General features: G+C 44.5%; 1 protein-coding gene across 2 annotated transcripts in view; it reads left to right on the top strand.

The window, feature by feature from the left end:
• RPS6KB1 (ribosomal protein S6 kinase B1) overlaps window positions 1–19,631 on the top strand; it is a 446,354-nt gene that overhangs the window by 81,216 nt on the left and 345,507 nt on the right. For both annotated transcript variants that reach the window (XM_069226434.1, XM_069226435.1), the window contains exons 3-4: window positions 8,345–8,465; window positions 12,762–12,830. In XM_069226434.1, coding sequence (XP_069082535.1) covers window positions 8,345–8,465; window positions 12,762–12,830 — 190 coding nt within the window. The remainder of the gene's footprint in view (window positions 1–8,344; window positions 8,466–12,761; window positions 12,831–19,631) is intronic.

Here is a 19,631-nt window from a genome sequence, read left to right on the forward strand (position 1 = left end):
GGCAGGCAAGGGGGGGCTTCCTCGGGGAAACCTCCACTTGGGCAAGGGAGAGGGACTCCTGGGGGTCACTTCTGCAGTGAAAGTCCGGTCCTTCAGGTCCTGGGGGCTGCGGGTGCAGGGTCTTTTCCAGGCGTCGGGACTTAGGTTTCAGAGAGTCGCAGTCAGGGGAAGCCTCGGGATTCCCTCTGCAGGCGGCGCTGTGGGGGCTCAGGGGGGACAGGTTTTGGTACTCACAGTCGTAGAGTAGTCCGGGGGTCCTCCCTGAGGTGTTGGTTCTCCACCAGCCGAGTCGGGGTCGCCGGGTGCAGTGTTGCAAGTCTCAAGCTTCTTGCGGGGAGATTGCAGGGTTCTTTAAAGCTGCTCCTTTGGATAAAGTTGCAGTCTTTTTGGAGCAGGTCCGCTGTCCTCGGGAGTTTCTTGTCGTCGTCGAAGCAGGGCAGTCCTCAGAGGATTCAGAGGTCGCTGGTCCCTTTGGAAGGCGTCGCTGGAGCAGAGTTCTTTGGAAGGCAGGAGACAGGCCGGTGAGTTTCTGGAGCCAAGGCAGTTGTTGTCTTCTGGTCTTCCTCTGCAGGGGTTTTCAGCTAGGCAGTCCTTCTTCTTGTTGTTGCAGGAATCTAATTTTCTAGGGTTCAGGGTAGCCCTTAAATACTAAATTTAAGGGCGTGTTTAGGTCTGGGGGGTTAGTAGCCAATGGCTACTGCCCGGAGGGTGGGTACACCCTCTTTGTGCCTCCTCCCAAGGGGAGGGGGTCACAATCCTAACCCTATTGGGGGAATCCTCCATCTGCAAGATGGAGGATTTCTAAAAGTTAGTCACCTCAGCTCAGGACACCTTAGGGGCTGTCCTGACTGGCCAGTGACTCCTCCTTGTTGCTTTCTTTGTTCCCTCCAGCCTTGCCGCCAAAAGTGGGGGCCGTGGCCGGAGGGGGCGGGCAACTCCACTAAGCTGGAGTGCCCTGCTGGGCTGTGACAAAGGGGTGAGCCTTTGAGGCTCACCGCCAGGTGTTACAGCTCCTGCCTGGGGGAGGTGTTAGCATCTCCACCCAGTGCAGGCTTTGTTACTGGCCTCAGAGTGACAAAGGCACTCTCCCCATGGGGCCAGCAACATGTCTCTAGTGTGACAGGCTGCTGGAACTAGTCAGCCTACACAGACAGTCGGTTAAGTTTCAGGGGGCACCTCTAAGGTGCCCTCTGGGGTGTATTTTGCAATAAAATGTACACTGGCATCAGTGTGCATTTATTGTGCTGAGAAGTTTGATACCAAACTTCTCAGTTTTCAGTGTAGCCATTATGGTGCTGTGGAGTTCGTGCAAAACAGACTCCCAGACCATATACTCTTATGGCTACCCTGCACTTACAATGTCTAAGGTTTTGTTTAGACACTGTAGGGGTACCATGCTCATGCACTGGTACCCTCACCTATGGTATAGTGCACCCTGCCTTAGGGCTGTAAGGCCTGCTAGAGGGGTGGCTGACCTATACTTGCATAGGCAGTGAGAGGCTGGCATGGCACCCTTAGGGGAGTGCCATGTCGACTTACTCGTTTTGTTCTCACTAGCACACACAAGCTGGCAAGCAGTGTGTCTGTGCTGAGTGAGAGGTTTCCAGGGTGGCATAAGACATGCTGCAGCCCTTAGAGACCTTCCTTGGCATCAGGGCCCTTGGTACTAGAAGTACCAGTTACAAGGGACTTATCTGGATGCCAGGGTCTGCCAATTGTGGATACAAAAGTACAGGTTAGGGAAAGAACACTGGTGCTGGGGCCTGGTTAGCAGGCCTCAGCACACTTTCAATTGTAAACATAGCATCAGCAAAGGCAAAAAGTAAGGGGGCAACCATGCCAAGGAGGCATTTCCTTACAAGGTGTTATCAAGGGCAGCTACTTTCCCCAATGTAGCAATGCATGCGGAGCCAATAGAAGATGACTTCTTATTTAACACCTTGGCATCCACCCACAGCTCTTATCAAAGTTTGCCAATGCTCCCAGGCATGCTCAAGCACGCAAAACAGGTGTTCCAGGACCCAGTGAAAGGCAGAGCTATCACGCCTAGGGTGGAGAAGAAATATAAACCTCCCCCAACGGACCCTGTGTTTATAACACAGCAATTGACACCAGATTCGGTAGTCATGGGAGAGGCCAGAAAGAGGGCAAACTCCCAATCATCAGGGGATGCACCACCTCCCGATAAGGAAAGTCGAAAGTTCGATGCTGCGGGCAAATGGGTGGCAGCACAGGCAGCCAACCAATGGCGGATTGCCAATTCACAGACTCTACTGGCTCGCTACGACAGGGCACACTGGGACGAGATGCAACATATAATACAGCACTTGCCCAAGGAACACCAGAAACATGCCCAACAGGTTGTTGAGGAAGGACAAGCAATTTCCAACAACCAGATAAGGTCGGCACTGGACTCGGCAGACACAGCAGCACGGACAGTGAACACTGCGGTAACCATTCGCAGGTATGCATGGTTACGGAGCTCAGATTTTAAACAGTAAGCTGTGTTAAATATGCCGTTTAACCAGGAACAATTGTTTGGGCCGGAGGTGGACACGGCAATTGAAACACTTAAAAAGGACACAGACACAGCCAACGCCATGGGCGCGCTCTACTCCCCACAAAGCAGAGGCACTTTTAGAAGGCCACAGTTTAGAGGGGGGTTTCGTACCCAAACCCCAGAGCCCTCCACAGCACAAGCCAGACCCACCTATCAGGGGCAGTACCAAAGAGGAGGGTTTCGGGGCTCATACAGGGGTGGTCAATTCCCAAGAGCAAGGGGGAAATTCCAAAGCCCTAAAACATCTCCAGCCAAACAGTGACTTCAATGTCACAAACCCCCAACACTTAACACCAGTGGGGGGGGGGGGAGAGACTTACTGCATACTACGAAAACTGGACAAACACAACTACGGACGCATGAGTCCTAGCCATTATCCAACATGGTTACTGCATAGAATTCATCAATTTCCCACCAGATGTGCCCCTAAGAGCACACAATATGTCCAAACAACACTTAGACCTGTTACAGCTAGAGGTCCAAGCATTGTTACAAAAACAAGCAATAGAACTAGTACCCAACCATCACAAAGGAACAGGTTTCTGCTCCCTATATTTCCTAATTCCAAAGAAAGACAAAATGTTGAGACCCATACTAGACCTCAGAACGCTGAATCTCTACATCAAATCAGATGACTTCCACATGGTAACACTTCAAGACGTGATTCCCTTACTCAAAAAACAAGACTACATGTCAACGTTAGATCTCAAGGATGCATATTTCCACATACCCATACATCCTTCTCACAGGAAATACTTAAGGTTTGTAATCCAGGGCGTGCATTACCAATTCAAGGTGTTACCATTCGGGATAACAACAGCCCCAAGGGTATTCACAAAATGCCTTGCAGTAGTAGCCGCTCATATAAGGAGACAGCACATGCACGTATTCCCATACTTTGACTAATTGGTAAATAAAAACCAGCACTCAGCAACAGTGTCTTCTTCATACGCAATACGTTATAGAAACTCTACACAAACTAGGGTTTTCGATAAATTACCAAAAATCACATCTATAACCATCCCAGATACAACAATACTTGGGAGCAACACTCAACACACAAAAGGCGATTGCCACTCCAAGTCCGCAAAGGGTAGAAGCGTTCCAGAATATAGTATTAAACATGCAGCCAAACAAACACTACCAGGTGAAGTTTGTAATGAAACTTCTAGGCATGATGTCTTCATGCATAGCCATTGTCCCAAACGCAAGACTACATATGCGGACCTTACAACAGTGCCTAGCAAGACAATGGACACAAGCACAGGGTCAACTCCAAGATCTAGTGTTGATAGACCGCCAGACACACTTCTCGCTTCAATGGTGGAACCCTATAAATTTAAACCAAGGGCGGCCATTCCAAGACCCAGTGCCCCAATGCGTGATCACAACAGATGCTTCCATGATGGGGAGGGGAGCACACCTCAACCAGCACAGTATACAGGGATAATGGGACATTCAGCAAAAATAACTGCAAATAAATCACTTAGAACTGTTGGCAGTGTTTCTAGCATTGAAAGCATTTCAACCACTGATAGCGCACAAACACATTCTTGTCAAAACAGTCAACATGACGACAATGTATTACCTCAACAAGCAAGGAGGGACACACTCGTCACAACTGTTAAAAAATTTGGCATTGGGCAATTCACAATCGCATTCGCCTAATAGCACAATACATCCCAGGTATTCAAAACCAGTTAGCCGACAATCTCAGTCGAGATCACCAACAAACACACGAATGGGAAATTCATCCCCAGATCCTACAAGATTACTTTCTACGCTGGGGAACACCAAAAATAGACCTATTTGCAACAAAAGAAAACGCAAAATGCCAAAACTTCGCGTCCAGGTACCCACAACCTCGGTCCAAGGGCAATGCCTTATGGATCAGTTGGTCAGGGATATTTCTTACGCTTTTCCCCCTCTCCCACTCATTCCTTATCTGGTAAACAAACTGAGTCAAAACAGACTCAAACTAATACTCCTAGCACCAACCTGGGCTCGCCAACCGTGGTACACAACACTCCTGGACCTATCAGTATTACCTCATGCCAAATTACCAAACAGACCAGATCCGTTAACTCAAAACAAACAACAGATCAGACACCCGAATCCAGCATCGCTCAATCTAGCAATCTTGCTCCTGAAGTCTTAGAATTTGGACACTCACACCTTACACAAGAATGTATGGAGGTCATTAAACAAGCTAGGAAACCTACTACAAGACATTGTTATGCAAACAAATGGAAAATATTTGTTTACTACTGCCACAATAATCAAATTCAACCACTAAATGCTTCCGCAAAGAACATTGTAAGTTACTTATTACACTTACAAAAATCTAAACTAGCATTCTCTTCTATTAAAATACATCTTACAGCAATATCTGCCTATCTGCAAATTAGACATTCAACATCGCTTTTTAGAATCCCAGTTATCAAAGCATTTTTGGAGGGATTAAAGAGAATCATACCCCCGAGAACACCACCAGTACCTTCGTGGAACCTCAATATTGTATTAACACAACTCATGGGACCACCATTTGAACCCATGCATTCTTGTGAAATGCAATACTTAACTTGGAAAGTAGCCTTCCTAATAGCTATCACATCTCTTAGAAGAGTAAGTGAAATACAAGCATTTACTATACAAGAACCCTTTATACAAATACATAAACATAGTCGTTCTCCGTACAAATCCCAAATTCTTACCAAAAGTTATATCACCATTCCACCTAAACCAAACAGTAGAACTCCCAGTCTTTTTTCCACAACCAGACTCAGTAGCCGAAAGAGCCTTACATACGTTAGACATAAAAAGAGCACTAATGTATTACATTGACAGAACAAAACAGTTTCAGAAAACAATTGTTTGTAGCCTTCCAAAAACCTCATGCAGGGAATCCTATATCCAAACAAGGCATTGCCAGATGGATAGTGAAATGTATTCAAACCTGCTATATTAAAGCAAAAAGAGATTTACCTATTACACCAAAGGCGCATTCCACTAGGAAAAAAGGCGCCACAATGGCTTTCATAGGGAATATACCTATGACAGAAATTTGTAAGGCAGCCACATGGTCTACGCCTCAGACATTCACAAAACATTACTGTGTAGATGTGTTAACAACACAACAAGCCACAGTAGGACAGGCTGTATTACGAACATTATTTAAGACAACTTCAACTCCTACAGGCTAAGCCACCGCTTTTGGGGAGATTACTGCTTACTAGACTATGCACAGCATGTGTATCTGCAATTACACATGCCATCGAACAGAAAATGTCACTTACCCAGTGTACATCTGTTTGTGGCACGAGACGCTGCAGATTCACATGCGCCCTCCCACCTCCCTGGGAGCCTGTAGCCGTTATAAGTTGAATGAAAATTGTAAATTTGTAAATAAATACTATTTTAATACACATTATGTACATACATACTTACTCCATTGCATGGGCACATTTACTATATTCACAACTCCTACCTCACCCTCTGCGGGGAAAACAATCTAAGATGGAGTCGACGCCCATGCGCAATGGAGCCGAAAGGGAGGAGTCCCTCGGTCTTGTGACTCGAAAAGACTTCTTCGAAGAAAAACAACTTGTAACACCCCGAGCCCAACACTAGATGGCAGGATAATACACAGCATGTGAATCTGCAGCGTCTCATGCCACAAACAGATGTACCCTGGGTAAGTGACATTTTCCATACATATATATATATATGTATATATATGTGTGTGTGTGTGTGTATATATTTTTATTTTTTATATACAAAAGCTCTGTTAAAACTAGACACATTGGTAAAACCAAAAGATTGACCACCAATTTTGGATTGTTTGGCTTTGTCAGTGCTTGTTTATTTGCATGTTTCCCATAATCTTGTTGAAAGTGGTTACATTGATTTTCCATTATGATTATTTTTTGGAAATACCGGCGTGCATCAACGTATTTTTACTATGATGATTCAAAGATATATCTAAAATTTCACAGAAATATAGCATAACGTTTTTTTCTACTTGCCTTTTTTTTTTTAACATTGTATTTTGAAAACAGAGAATCATTAATTTTACAAGCTTTTGCAAACATTTGCATCTAATCAGAGAGCGTTCTGGCAGTATTATACGTAGCCTCATATTAATCTTTTCAAATGTGTGGACACTTGTTTTTTTTTTTTTGTACTGTAACACGTCAGTAGTGCAGCGTGAACATACATTTATTTACAGTGCTCACCCTAATAATAAAGGCTTGCATTAATGAACCATAAATACAAATTCGAACAGCATTAAGATATATGGAAAGAAGTATTACCTCAACTGCAGACAGTTCCCTTCCCTGTAAGCTGGTAGCCAAAGGGTTTGTGCTGTAGGGCAGTGGTTCCCAACCTTTTGACTCCCGTGGACCCCCACTGAATCACTGTTGAAATCCGGGGACACCCAAGCAATTTGTACAATTTAAATTTCAAATATTAAAACAGTAATTCGCAAAAATACACAAACAAGAACACACCAAACAAATACTCAAATTGCTAAAGATATAATTATTTTATTTTGAAAATATGCACAAAAATCGAAAGATTTTAATGAGAAGGTCGATACTGCATCGCGATGACTAACTTTTCAATGTTTGGTTTTATGTAGGGAAGCAGAATCCTCTGGTCAGATTCTACATTTCCCAAGCCATTGGTTTCTGTTTTTAGGTACATAAGATCTAAGAAGCTTTTTCACATATAAATGTGGTGGGGAAAGAAAGTAAAACCATTAAGGCCCTCTCTTCTCTCCATAAACTCTCTGTCACATGTAATTCATGTGTTTAATAGCACCTCTCATACCACTGCAGGGTGTCGGAGCGCTTTACAGTGGACTTCAAAGTGTAGGATTCACATGTCATCTATACTGGTAGGCATTTTCTAAGCGTGCTTGGTTTGGAGATGTGCAAACTCGGGATTCAGAACATAACACTGTGGTTAGCGTTGACTTTAATAATAAGAATGTATGTCTATGGAAGCAAACATTTTTTACAAGCATTAGGATAATGGAAGACCGGGTAAAAACACAACTTTCTAGTTTCTGCCATGCAGGTTGCATGCAGCTCTTTGACCGCAGTTCATAGCTCACTGTGCTACATTACGATTCTAATTTATGAAACACACAGTGACAAAATAATCTGTCACAAAAGCAGTAACCCACTGTGCTATGCACATAAAATACTGTTCTTTGCATAATATATGTTCTTTGCAGCAGGCATGTTAACCCTATGAGCTACCTTAGATGAGTCAAAACTGCCACTAGTCAAACCTCCAATCTCTCTCCTGCAGGAACATTAATCACCTGAGTTCTCTTGATGCTTTTATTTTTTGTGTGAAAGTTGGTGGATGAATTTGCAGTGCTTTTTAAGCTGCTGCATAAATAAAGTAATGAATAGAAAAACATGCTTGTGTTTCTGTGAGGACCCAGCTGGAGAGGTGTCTTCCTGCCAGCTCAGGTCTGCTGAGCCCTTGGGAATGTGTCACGGACCTCTGGGGGTCCGCGGACCACAGGTTGGGAACCACTGCTGTAGGGGATTGGGCCTATTTGTCCCATGGACGAGATAAACATGAAAAATTGTTGTCCCTCACTCCAAATAATATATAGGAATTCTACACCCCTGTCAGAAGACAAAAATGATGTGTTTTGTTTTGCAATTTCTTGAAACATTTAAAATTAGCTATATGCGTCATAGTTTTGGTTTGTCACCTTCGGTTACAAAATTAAACAATTGTTGCATATTTACATTTTTTCAGCGACATGGAGCACTGCGAAAAGTTTGAGATATCTGAAACCAGCGTTAATAGAGGTCCAGAAAAGATAAGGCCAGAATGCTTTGAGCTGCTAAGAGTATTGGGCAAAGGTGGCTATGGCAAGGTAAGAAATCTGCATAATGCAATTTCTATCACATTCACACTCTTAAAAAGAAAAACTTTTTTTTACAGTGATTTTTCTTTTCCTTTTTTTTTTTTTTTTGTTCTCTTGTTTTGGTGTTTCTTGCCAGAAAGTTTCAAATTTCAATTTTAAATTATACTTGTCATGTTTGCTTCAAATTGTAGAAATCTACGCACTGGTTACAATTTAATAATTCAATTCATCCAGGGTTATAACTCAGTTTGGAATCCAGGCTCTACCCAAGGAGTTACAGCATGGTCCCTGGGATTCAAGATAAAGCAGTTAGATCCGGTATACTATTCTTAAGTCGCACTGTTGATGCTATTTTTCTGCACCATCTGCATTGCAACCCACTAATTTTGCGCAAAAAATTCAATTTATTAAGATTTGCTTCATCTGTGCCTCAGTTATACAAACGAAGTAGGGCCTCCTCTTGCAAGTTCCTCTAAATGTCTGTTTGCAGGTATAGGGGCCTAAGAGACAACAGACTTGTAGGCCTGCATTTCTGAACCCCTCATTTTGCAGTCTCCGTCCCCGAAGGAGAATGGTGTTGTAATTTGAAAATAGAAAGGCTCAGTGCAAAGGGTAATCGCGAGAAACAAGCATGCAGTGGTCCTCTGGGCTGCTATCTATTACACCCACCCCATGCCTGCAGCCTACATTTTCAAAGTGGGAGCTGCCATCGTGGACAGCTTCCGTTTTGCGACTGAAAACTCACCGTCCTTAAAGTGTTGGTTCAGTCTATGATTTGCATCCACACTTAAACAAGACCTTGATGTATTTCAGTGCAATTTGCAAGGCATAAGAGTCCTTTCATGAACCCTCTTCATCGCAAATTGCATTAAGTTGCAATGTGTAAATTTTATGGTTACAAAGTCTTTACTTTTTCACACTACTGGCACTGCAACAAGCTTCTGTAAATCATGCCCTTAATTTCCAGTAAATAATTTTTGTCAGTAACTTTGCCATGTGCCTTGGTCCATCTACTTTCCTAAAAGTGAACAGATCCTTGTTCCCCTAGGAAGTATGTAACTGTTTTCACCCTTATTTTTTTTAAATCACAGACCCCTCATCTTCCTCTATCCATATCCATGTGACAACTTCTGCCTTAGTGTAACACTAATGTGTCTAATGTCTTGTACAATCAATCAAACATTTATAGAGCATGGCAAGTCACCCGTGGGGGTCTTAAAGCGCTAGTGCCGTATGCTGTTGTGTAGAGGTATGATCATTCGAACATCCAGGTCTTTAGTTCTCTTCAGAATTGCTGGAGTGGCGCTGCAGTCCTGAGGTGCAGGGGGAGGTTCTTCCAGGCTTTGGCTGCCAGGTGTGAGAAGAAGTGTCCTCTGCTGTTTGCTCGACAAATTCGTAGGTTGTCTGCGAGGAAGAGGGAAGCTTATCGGAGGTGTCTGCTAGGTTGGTTGAAGGTCAGGTGTTTGTTGATGTATGCTAGTCCCTCATTGTGCAGGTTCTTGTTGGTGTGGGTCAGAATCTTGAACTGGCATCTCTTCTGAATCAGGAGCCAGTGTAGTTTCTTGAGATGGCCGTGATGTGGGTCCTTCTGGGGAGGTTAAGTATGAGTCTTAATGCTGAGTTTTGTATGTCTGTAATCTCATCAAGAGGCCTGCAGTAATTCCTACATAGATTGTGTTTCCGTAGTCCAGTCTGCTGGTGAGGAGAGCCTGTGTGACGGTGCTTCTGTTGTTTGCTGGAAGCCACCTGAATATCTTGTGGAGCATACAAAGGGTGTGGAAGCAGCTTGATGAGACTGCTTTGACTTGTTTCTTCATGGATAGCTTGCTATCCAGGATGATGCGGAGGTTGCCAGAATCCTTTAGGTTCTGCCTGTGAGGTACGAGGTGATCCATTTGAGGGAGTTTACTTGAATCCTGTTGTGATCGAGTTTGTTGATCAGGATGTGGTGGGAGACAGTGTGAAATGCGGCAGACAGGTCTGGGAGGATGAGGGCTGCTGTTTACCTACATTCAAGGAGAGCTGTGATTTCATCTGTGGCTGCAGTCAGGGCTGTCTCAGTGCTGTGGTAAGCTAAAAATCCACATCTGGAGGGGTCCAAGAGGTTGTGGTCTTCTAGGTGTTGGTTGAGTTACTGGTTGATCACTTTCTCAAGGACTTTTGCTGGATAGGGAGCATAGAGATGGACCGGTAGTTCTTCAATTTGGCTAGGTCAGCGGATTGTTTTTCAGGAGGGGCCTCACTTCGGAGTGCTTCCATTCCTCTGGTAATGAGGCCGTGGTGATGGAGGTATTCAAGACCTTCCTGACCTAGTCAGTGATTGCCTTGCTTCCCAGGTTGAAGGTGTGATGGTGGCAAGGGAATGTGGGTGGTCCAAAGTGCATTTAACAGATAGTGTCTTGTGTGGTGAGGAGTTCCCAGTGGATAAGAATGTGTTTAGGGTTTGTGTTCGTGCTTGTGAGCTGGTTGATGGTGTCTGTGGTGGAGGGTTGGTGATTAAATTTTTGTAAAACGCTGAGAACTCGTCATGGATAAAGTCTGTGAGGTTGTTGTACAGTTCCTGGGAGAGGGAGATGTCGTACTCTGTTGCTGTGAGACTTGTGAACTCCTTCACAGTGGCCAAGAGCTGGTTGAGAGTGGTCCGGGGGGGGGGGGGGGGGGTGGAGATGCAGTAGAGTGTTTATTTTGCAGGGGGAGGGTTGAGGAGGAGCTGCTTGAGGCCGATGTTGCTCATGCTTTCCAGAAGGTCAGTGAAGTTGGGGTCGTCAAAGTGGAAGCTGAGGTCCCCAGGGAATATGTAGTGTTCTAAGTCGATTGCTTGCAGTTCGATGAGTTCTGGGATGTTGTTGCAGAAGCTGCGGCGTGGTCCTGTTGGTCTGTAGGTTGTGGTGCCTATGATGGTCCCTTTGCCATCTGTGCGAAGTTGAAAGATGAGTTGTTCTATTCCCAGTGCCGGGTCATCAGGGGATGTTGTGCAACAGATGGTGTCCATGTAGATGATGATAATTCTGCCTCTGTGCTTGTTGGCTCTGCCCTGGTGTATTATCTTGTAACCTTCTGAGATGGAGATGGTGATGTCTGGTGCGGAGGTGGGGTTTAGCCAGGTTTTGTCAGGAAGATGACGTCCAGAGTGAGGGAGGAGATGGTGTGTGTATCGAGTAAATGTGCGTTGAATACGATGCACTTGGAGTTGTGTTGTGGTGGTCTCTGTCCATGTGTCTGGTGCGGCTCTATCTGTGGTGTTGCTGGTGTCTTTGGTTTCTTCGGTGCTGAAGGTGAGGCACCACTGATGGCAGGAAAACGGTCCTTTGGTAGTACGCAGGGATGTGTGGCAGCAGTGGTTGTTGTGCGTCCGGGGTCCAAGGCTTGGAGGTCAGTGGCTGTGCATCTTTGTTGGTTGGAAGAGCCAGGGGTCCTGGCGCTGGGCGCTGTCCATGTGCAGAAGGGCTTGACTTTGGTGTGTCCGCTGCACAGCCATGATGTAGCCTCCATTAAGTAGGTCCTAAGAGGAGGGAGAGCTACTGTGAGACATTGGACGGGACTAAGCTTGAGGAGGGAAAACGGATGGCAGACCGGAGTGATAATGGGGAAAAAAAGGATGAACAGTGAAAAAACGAGGCAAAAAGCAGGAGAAAGTGCAGTGAAAACGAGACCAAGCAGAAAGCACTCAGAAAAACGGGGGAAAGGAAGGAGAAAGCACTCCGAAAAATGAGGGGGGAGGGCGACAAAGCAGCAAAAACAAGGCAAGAAGGAGAAAGCACTCAGAAAAATGAGAGAGAGGAACAGAGAGCTGTGAAAATGAGGCAAAAGGCAGGAGAAAGCACTCAGAAAAATGGGGGCAAGTAAGGCAAAACAGTGTAAACGATGCAAAAATTAGGAAAAAAAACACCAAAAAAAAAACAGAGAAGGTAGGAGAAAGCAGTGAAAACAAGGCAGATAGCAGGAGGGAGAGATATACAGGAGAGAGTTGGCCTAGTACACACAATCTGCTCTCTGCTACCCGATGCTCATAATGGTACATTGTGCTATATTGAAAGCTGTAAATATTTTTTTTTTTTCTTTCAAATGTTTGTAAACCTTGCTGCAGCCAATGCTGCTTGATGGTGTCAGATAAGACTGCTGCTATGACACCAAATTCATTGTCTGTAACGTCAATATTTCGATTGTGCAGTATCTTCTTTATAGCAAGTGCATATGAAAGCCTTCTAGACCAGTGAATCTGGATTATTTATTGTTATTGAACATGAGAAGGTGGGCTTTATTGAACTCCGTGCTAGAAATGCATACCATTTGTGTTTTCTATAGGTTTTCCAAGTGAGAAAAGTAGCTGGAGCACATACTGGAAATATATTTGCTATGAAAGTACTTAAGAAGGTAATATTGTTTTAATTCTACTGTCTTGGCATCATAGCTTGTATTTATAGTGTTACACTGTGTTGTCAGTGTTTGGTGTCCACCATTACATAATGTTAGTGCAGTACATAAGGTAAAGTAAATATTTTATTGTACTTGTAAATCAGCCTAATATGCTCAATTTCAAAATAATTTATTCACAAATCAATTGTTTGAAATGATTTCACATTGTTACAACATAACAATGTGTTTTCAAACTAAATCTTATAAAGAAATCACACATATACATTATTTTTGCATCCAAACAAATTAAGTGATGTCTAGGATAACTGTGAAGGGCAAGCAGGTTTTTCTCATCTGCAGTAGAAAATATTGCAGTCTGTTACAAATGGGTCATTGACCAAGGAGAAGTTTAGATTGCCCCCATTGGCACCATCCAAGACCACCTTGTACCCACCTCCCAAGGCGAGTAATAAGAAGCAAATAGCCTGTTCCGATCTTTGCACTTTGTGTAACGTTCAGATTCCTCAGAATCGAATCCCCTTTAACATGTAGAGAGGGTCGAATTGGATGCCAAGACGTTCCACATCAAGGATCTTGCATTCATAACAGAAAACCTTAATCTATAATTCACAGGATACGGAGTTTAGAACATAAACGTCTTGCTCATTGTCACTTCCCTTGGTGGTTTCTTTTTCTCTCCAAATAGGACATTGATTGAAGACCCACAACAGGAAGCTCTGCATAATAAGCAAACACCTCCATCTCAAAAAATGCCCAACAACCACACAGTCAAGCCACCACAGCAAACTCCCAGAAGTAGTAAGATAAATTGAGGTTCCTCATTACTTACCTATTAAGAGGACACCCGCTCGTCTCTGAAGGGAGTAAATGCAGATGATTCCATTTAAAATGGATTCTTGTACACCCTGCCTCCCTGACCAGACCACTGACAAGCGTCTGTTGATATTAGGATTTTTCAGGAGGTTCTTGAAAGGGGTTCCCCTAAATTTAGTGTGCTATGTGAAGTGACACACAGCTAAGTCATGTTAATACAACCCAACGAGTCACTGGATCCTTTGATCCCAGGTTTGGTAAAACCCATCATACCAGCACAAACAAGGTAAATGTCTTAAAGTCTGTAAAGAAAGTATAAGGCACCTACACATGACCAAACCACTTGAAGTCATCTGCCAGTAAACTCATTAATACTCTGGTCAAGAAAAGGTATTTTAACTGTTGATGTAGATTGACGCGCTTGACCGTGAAAACTGTGAATATAATACGCTGACTTAAAAACATAAAACTAGTTCTGCTTGGGTCATTATGTTTTGGCTCATTGTAAGAGCTGGTCTGCTAATGGCCTCCCCATAGACAAAATGCTGGGGTTCCTGGAATTGACAAATGATGCTTTGCTGACATTTAATCAAATAATCTGAATCAGACAGTGCTGTAGATATGGCAGCATTTGAATAAATAATGTCAAATCTGTGCAGAGATCTTCGTGGCTACCTCTTGCATCCTTAAAGCAGAGCGCCCAATACAAAATTCTAAGTCTTCCTTTTTCTGACACATTTGTGAAGGAAAGCACTACATGAAAATTGTAGCAGCCACTCGGTAGCTGCAGGTTTAGAGAGAGAGAATAATAAACACTACAAGTTGAAATGCTGTTACCACCTGTAGAAACTTCATCAGTGTTGGTGCTAACAGCAACAATACAAAATGTCACAGTACCCAAACTGAAGACATTTGAAAGAAAGAGGCACAATACCGTCACATCCTAAAATAACCCTCCTACTCAAGCCTCCCCATTATCCACTGTGTTAAGAGTAGTCATGTTAAAAAAAACTAAAAAAAAGATCTAAGTACATACTTCTGCCATCTAGTTTTGGGTCTGGAGTTGTGCAAATTGTTTTTCTTTGAAGAAGACTTTTGAGTCACAAGGTTAAGTGACTGCTCACAGTGATATTGCACATGGGCCTTGAATCTGTTGTTTTTCTCTCCACCATCAGGTTAATACAGATGTGCCTTCGCTTCATGTTTCAACTTCGTTTGGTTTGATTCTTTGGTTCTTATCTGTCTTCAGCTGTATTGTTATTGTTAGTGCTTTTCTACATCTGTACCTTCTGAAACTTTCACAGGTTCAAATTTGTTTGACCTGAGAAGCCTTTGAGGCATCACCCTTTGGGACTTAACTGTAGTATATTGCCAGCTAGACAATGCGTTGCTGGTGAACACATGCCCTTTAGGTTGTGCCTGGGTTGCCATGTAAAATAGCAAACAGGCCAACCCCTGGTGTGCAATTTGCATATTTCACCCGACCACGATGAAGCTGGCTGCAACACATGTACATTGTTTATGTTGAAGAAAACACTACAATACCGCAGGGCTCGTTGCCTCAAAATGTCTCAAAGAGCCACAGACGACACTCCCAACATTTTCGGCGAAGAGCATGCCCAAAAAGAACCAACCTTTGAGGAATAGGAGGCCTTCTTGATCAAGAAGAGCTCTGGCTCTGACATTGAGGTAGACATAGAGATGCAGGAAGTTCCACTGCTCAACACTCGAGTACTCTAACCCGTGCTCTTCCCACCAAGTCAACCAAAACATCTTCGGCACCAGCTTTCCCACTCTTAGAGGTCGCTGGACAACCACTGCCTTCTGGCTATGGTCAGATCAGAAAAAGTGTTTGGAACGCCCCAACCTCAGTTTCGGTGCCTAAGATTCATACCAAGGCCAAGCCTTTGGCATCGCTCTCTTCAGACTGAGAACATGCTTCAGCGCCTACCCAATCTTTGAAGCCAACCCAGCGGCCGACTCCCTCTACCTCAGCACTGTCAAAACCTCACACTTCGAAGCCGAAACCCTTGGCACCAAAACCCTTGGAGTTCAAAGACTCTAAAACGTAATCGCCTTCCAAATCTCATGTCAAACCCATTTCGGAAAAGGTGAACATTCGGCAGTTGAAAATCTAAGTGGAAACTTGTTGAATTATTGCTTTGCCTTCCCCTTCTCCACCTTTAAAGAGGAAATTGACATTTGAGGAGGCTCTAGGTGTATCTCTTCCTCCCAGAAAGAAAACCAAGGACCAGGTCACTGCCTTCCTTCCACATCTGCCCTTCCATCTTCCCCACCACCTACACACCCCCACACCCTCCTCATTTTCCCCAACCATTGTCCCCACCACACCACCCTCTGGACATTTCACCTTAGGGGTTACCTCAGTCTGACACTGGTGGGGACACATCAGTGGATCTGGCCCCATGGGGCATATATGACGCAGATCCTACTACTCCAGATGATCCTGTTTAGGTTGTCCTATTCAACACCTTAGCTTCTACACATACACACAGAGACTCCCCATGTTACAGGGCATGATGAGATTCGCGGATTACTTTTTTTAAGGACCCTGTTAGGGCCAGGATCCTCACCCGTAGGGTGGATAAGAATTATAGAGCAGCTCCATCAGACCCTATATTTATTTTATTCAGAGTCAAGTGCCACTGGATTCCATTGTAACCTTTACAGCGCATAACAGTGGTAATTATCAAACACCTGGGGATATGCTTGTTTTCTCCACTGTCCCCACCCCCCAACCCCCTCCCCACCCCCCAACACCCCCACCCCACACACCTCCCAGAGATAGAAAGCAAGCACATAGACACTGCAGCTCAGGCTGCTAACCATTGGCGTACTGCCGATTCTCAGACCCTTTTGGCCCTTTATCACAGAGCCCATTGGGACAAAATGGGGGAGCTCCTCCAGTACCGCCCAGAAGTTCACAGAAAAAGGGTTAATCAAATTGTTATAGAGGGGCAAACGATCACCAGCATTTCGATTCGCTGTGCCCTTGATGTAGCAGATACTGCAGCTCGGGGAATCAACACAAGCAGACTTCTTAAGTGACATGCCTGGTTGAGGTGTTCCAGTTTTAAGCAAGAGGTCCAACAGGCTGTTCTCAGCATGCGGTTCAACAAGGAACATCTCCTTGGCCCACAGGTAGATTCTAGCCTAGAAAAAATGAAAAAAGACAGACACGACCAAAGCTATGGGAACATTGCAAACCAGTATTCCCAGGACACTTATCGTCGCCCAGTTACCCGGGTACCTACAGGTCCACATCATCAAAGGTATTCACTTTACAACAGAAGCAGCCCCTCTTACACCAAGGGTTAATACAGAAGCTAATTCAGAGGCATCAATAACAAGGGTAGGAGGGTGTAAGGGTGCCTCCGCCAAACAGTGACTAACCTATTCTCCCCCCCATTCCCCCAGCCTACTTCCACATACCAATACACCTGGCTTACCACAAATATGTAATATTTGTCATAAAGGGTAAGCATTACCAGCTCAAAGTTATTCCATTCAGGGCGACCACCATACCCCAGTGTTCACCAAATGTCTGGCAGTGGCCTCAGCTCCACATATGGTCCACATATTTCCCTTATCAAAGCCAGCACACATCAGGAGTGCCACCAACTCGGACGACAATAGATCTGCTTCACAGCCAATATTTTACTATCAACATCCTCAAGTCTCACTTCCAACCTCTACATGTTCAACCATATTTAGGAGCAATCCTAAACACACAGTTAGGATTAGTTTACCCCAATCCTGCTCCGATTTAAGAACTTTCAAACAGCTTTGTCCCACTTCGGGACAAACCAGACTCTCAAAGTGAGGACAGTTATACATTTGCTAGGAATGATGGCTTCCTGCATTGCCATAGTTCCCCATGGAAGGTTACATATGCATCCCCTGCAGCAATGTCTATCTCGTCAGTAGCCTCAGTCACAGGGTCAACTGGAGAATCTAGTGTTGACAGACCACCACACTTGCCGTTCTCTGCGGTGGTGGAACAACAACAATCCGTTAAAAGGGTGGCCTTTTCTGGACCCTGTTCCTCATGTCACTCATCCCGGATGCATCACAAATGGGATGGGGTGCTCACCTACAAGGCCTTGTAATACAGGGTCTCTGGAATGCCAAACATCAATCTCTTTACATCCACTACCTGAAGCTTCAAGAGGTCTACTTGCCACTGAAAGCTTTCCTACCTCACCTGTCTTAAAATTGTCCTGTCCGGACATACTTTATGACAGCCATGTTTTGTCTACAAAAACAGGGGAGGTTGGATGGGGGCATGGTCTTTACAACTATCACACCTGTCACAGACCATTTGGAAGTGGGCTTTACATCACAAAATGTATCTGTTGGCAGAATACCTTCCGGGAACAGACAACAACTTTGCAGACCTGCTCAGCAGGCTATAGGAGGCAGTCCACGAATGGCAATGCCAACCACATACTTCCAAAAGTGAGGGTTCCCTCAGATAGACTTTCACTGCAGCAGAAAACGCCAAATACCCAAATTTCATCTCCAGGTACCCACACCCTCTATCCAAGGGCAACACTCTATGGAGGAGTTGGTCAGGGATATTTGCCTACGCCTTTCCGCTAATCCCACTCCTAACGTTTCTAGTTCAGAAGCTCCGACAAACGTCTCTTAAAATAATTCTGGTAGCTCCCGCAGGGGCATGTCCGTTTTGGTTCACAACACTTAGAGACCTATCTGTAGTTCCACACAAGAAGCTACCAAACAGGCTGGATAGTCTCATTCAAAGTCAGACAAACTAAGATTGTCAAGGAAGCACGTAGAGCCACCACTAGAGCCTGTTACGCAGCGAAATGAAAACGTTTTGTTTGCTAATGTTAATCTAAACAAATTGATCCTTTGAAAGCCACGATTCTAGACATTGTCTGCTACCTGCTTCACTTACACTTGACTCGGTGTGTTAGAATGTTTCAGGCTATAACTTTAGGAGAACCCTTCTTCTAAATATCAGAAACAAGGTGGTTGTCCTACCTCAACCAATCCATTGAGTTCCCAGTTTTTTCCCTCAACCAGATTCAGTTGCGGAAAGATGTCTTCACACATTAGTTGTCAAGAGTACTCATGTTCTACATAAGAGAGAGTCAAGACTTTTAGAAAGTCTAAACAACTCTGTCGCCTTTTCACCACCTCATGAAGGCAACGCCATAGCCAAATCAGGCATAGCTTGATGGACAGTCAAATGTATTCAGACTTGCTTCTTAAGGCCAAAAAGCCTTTAGCTGTTTCTCCCCCCCCCCCCCAGAGCACACTCCACTTGCAAAAAAGGAGCAACCATGGCCTTTTTTGGTCACATCCCCATATGTGACATTTATAAGGCAGCTACACTGCCCACACCACACACCTTCACCAATCTCTATTGTGTGAATGGTGTAGCACGCCAACAAGCCAATGTAGGTCAGGTAGTGCTATGTATCCATTTTGAAACCACTTCAATATAGACAGGTTAGCCACTGCTAAGGAGGGACTGCTTTGCAGTCTATGCGGAGCATGTGTATCTATAGCCACACATGCCATTGAATGGAACGTTGCTTATCCTGTAAGCATCTGTTCGTGGCATGTAGTGCTGTAGATTCACATGCACACTCCCTCCTCCCAGGACACCTGTGGCCGTTGCAGTTTTTTCATTACACATGTATATTTTCATTTAGCATGGTCATTGCATTACTTACACACACTTTACACTCCTGTCTGTGGGGATAAACGCTAACAATGGGGTCGATTCCCTTGCGCAATGTCGCAGAGAGGAGTCGTCACCCAACCTTGTGACTCGAGTCTTCTTTGAAGAAAAACAACTTGTACAACTCCAGACCCAACATTAGATGGCAGGAGTATGCAGGGCATGTGACTCTACAGCACTACAGGCCACAAACAGATGCTTACAGGATAAGAAACATATTTCTTACTATCATTTTATTTGTCCAAACCTTA

The sequence above is a fragment of the Pleurodeles waltl genome, chromosome 3_1, assembly GCF_031143425.1.
Source record: "Pleurodeles waltl isolate 20211129_DDA chromosome 3_1, aPleWal1.hap1.20221129, whole genome shotgun sequence".
NCBI classification, from domain to species: domain Eukaryota; kingdom Metazoa; phylum Chordata; class Amphibia; order Caudata; family Salamandridae; genus Pleurodeles; species Pleurodeles waltl.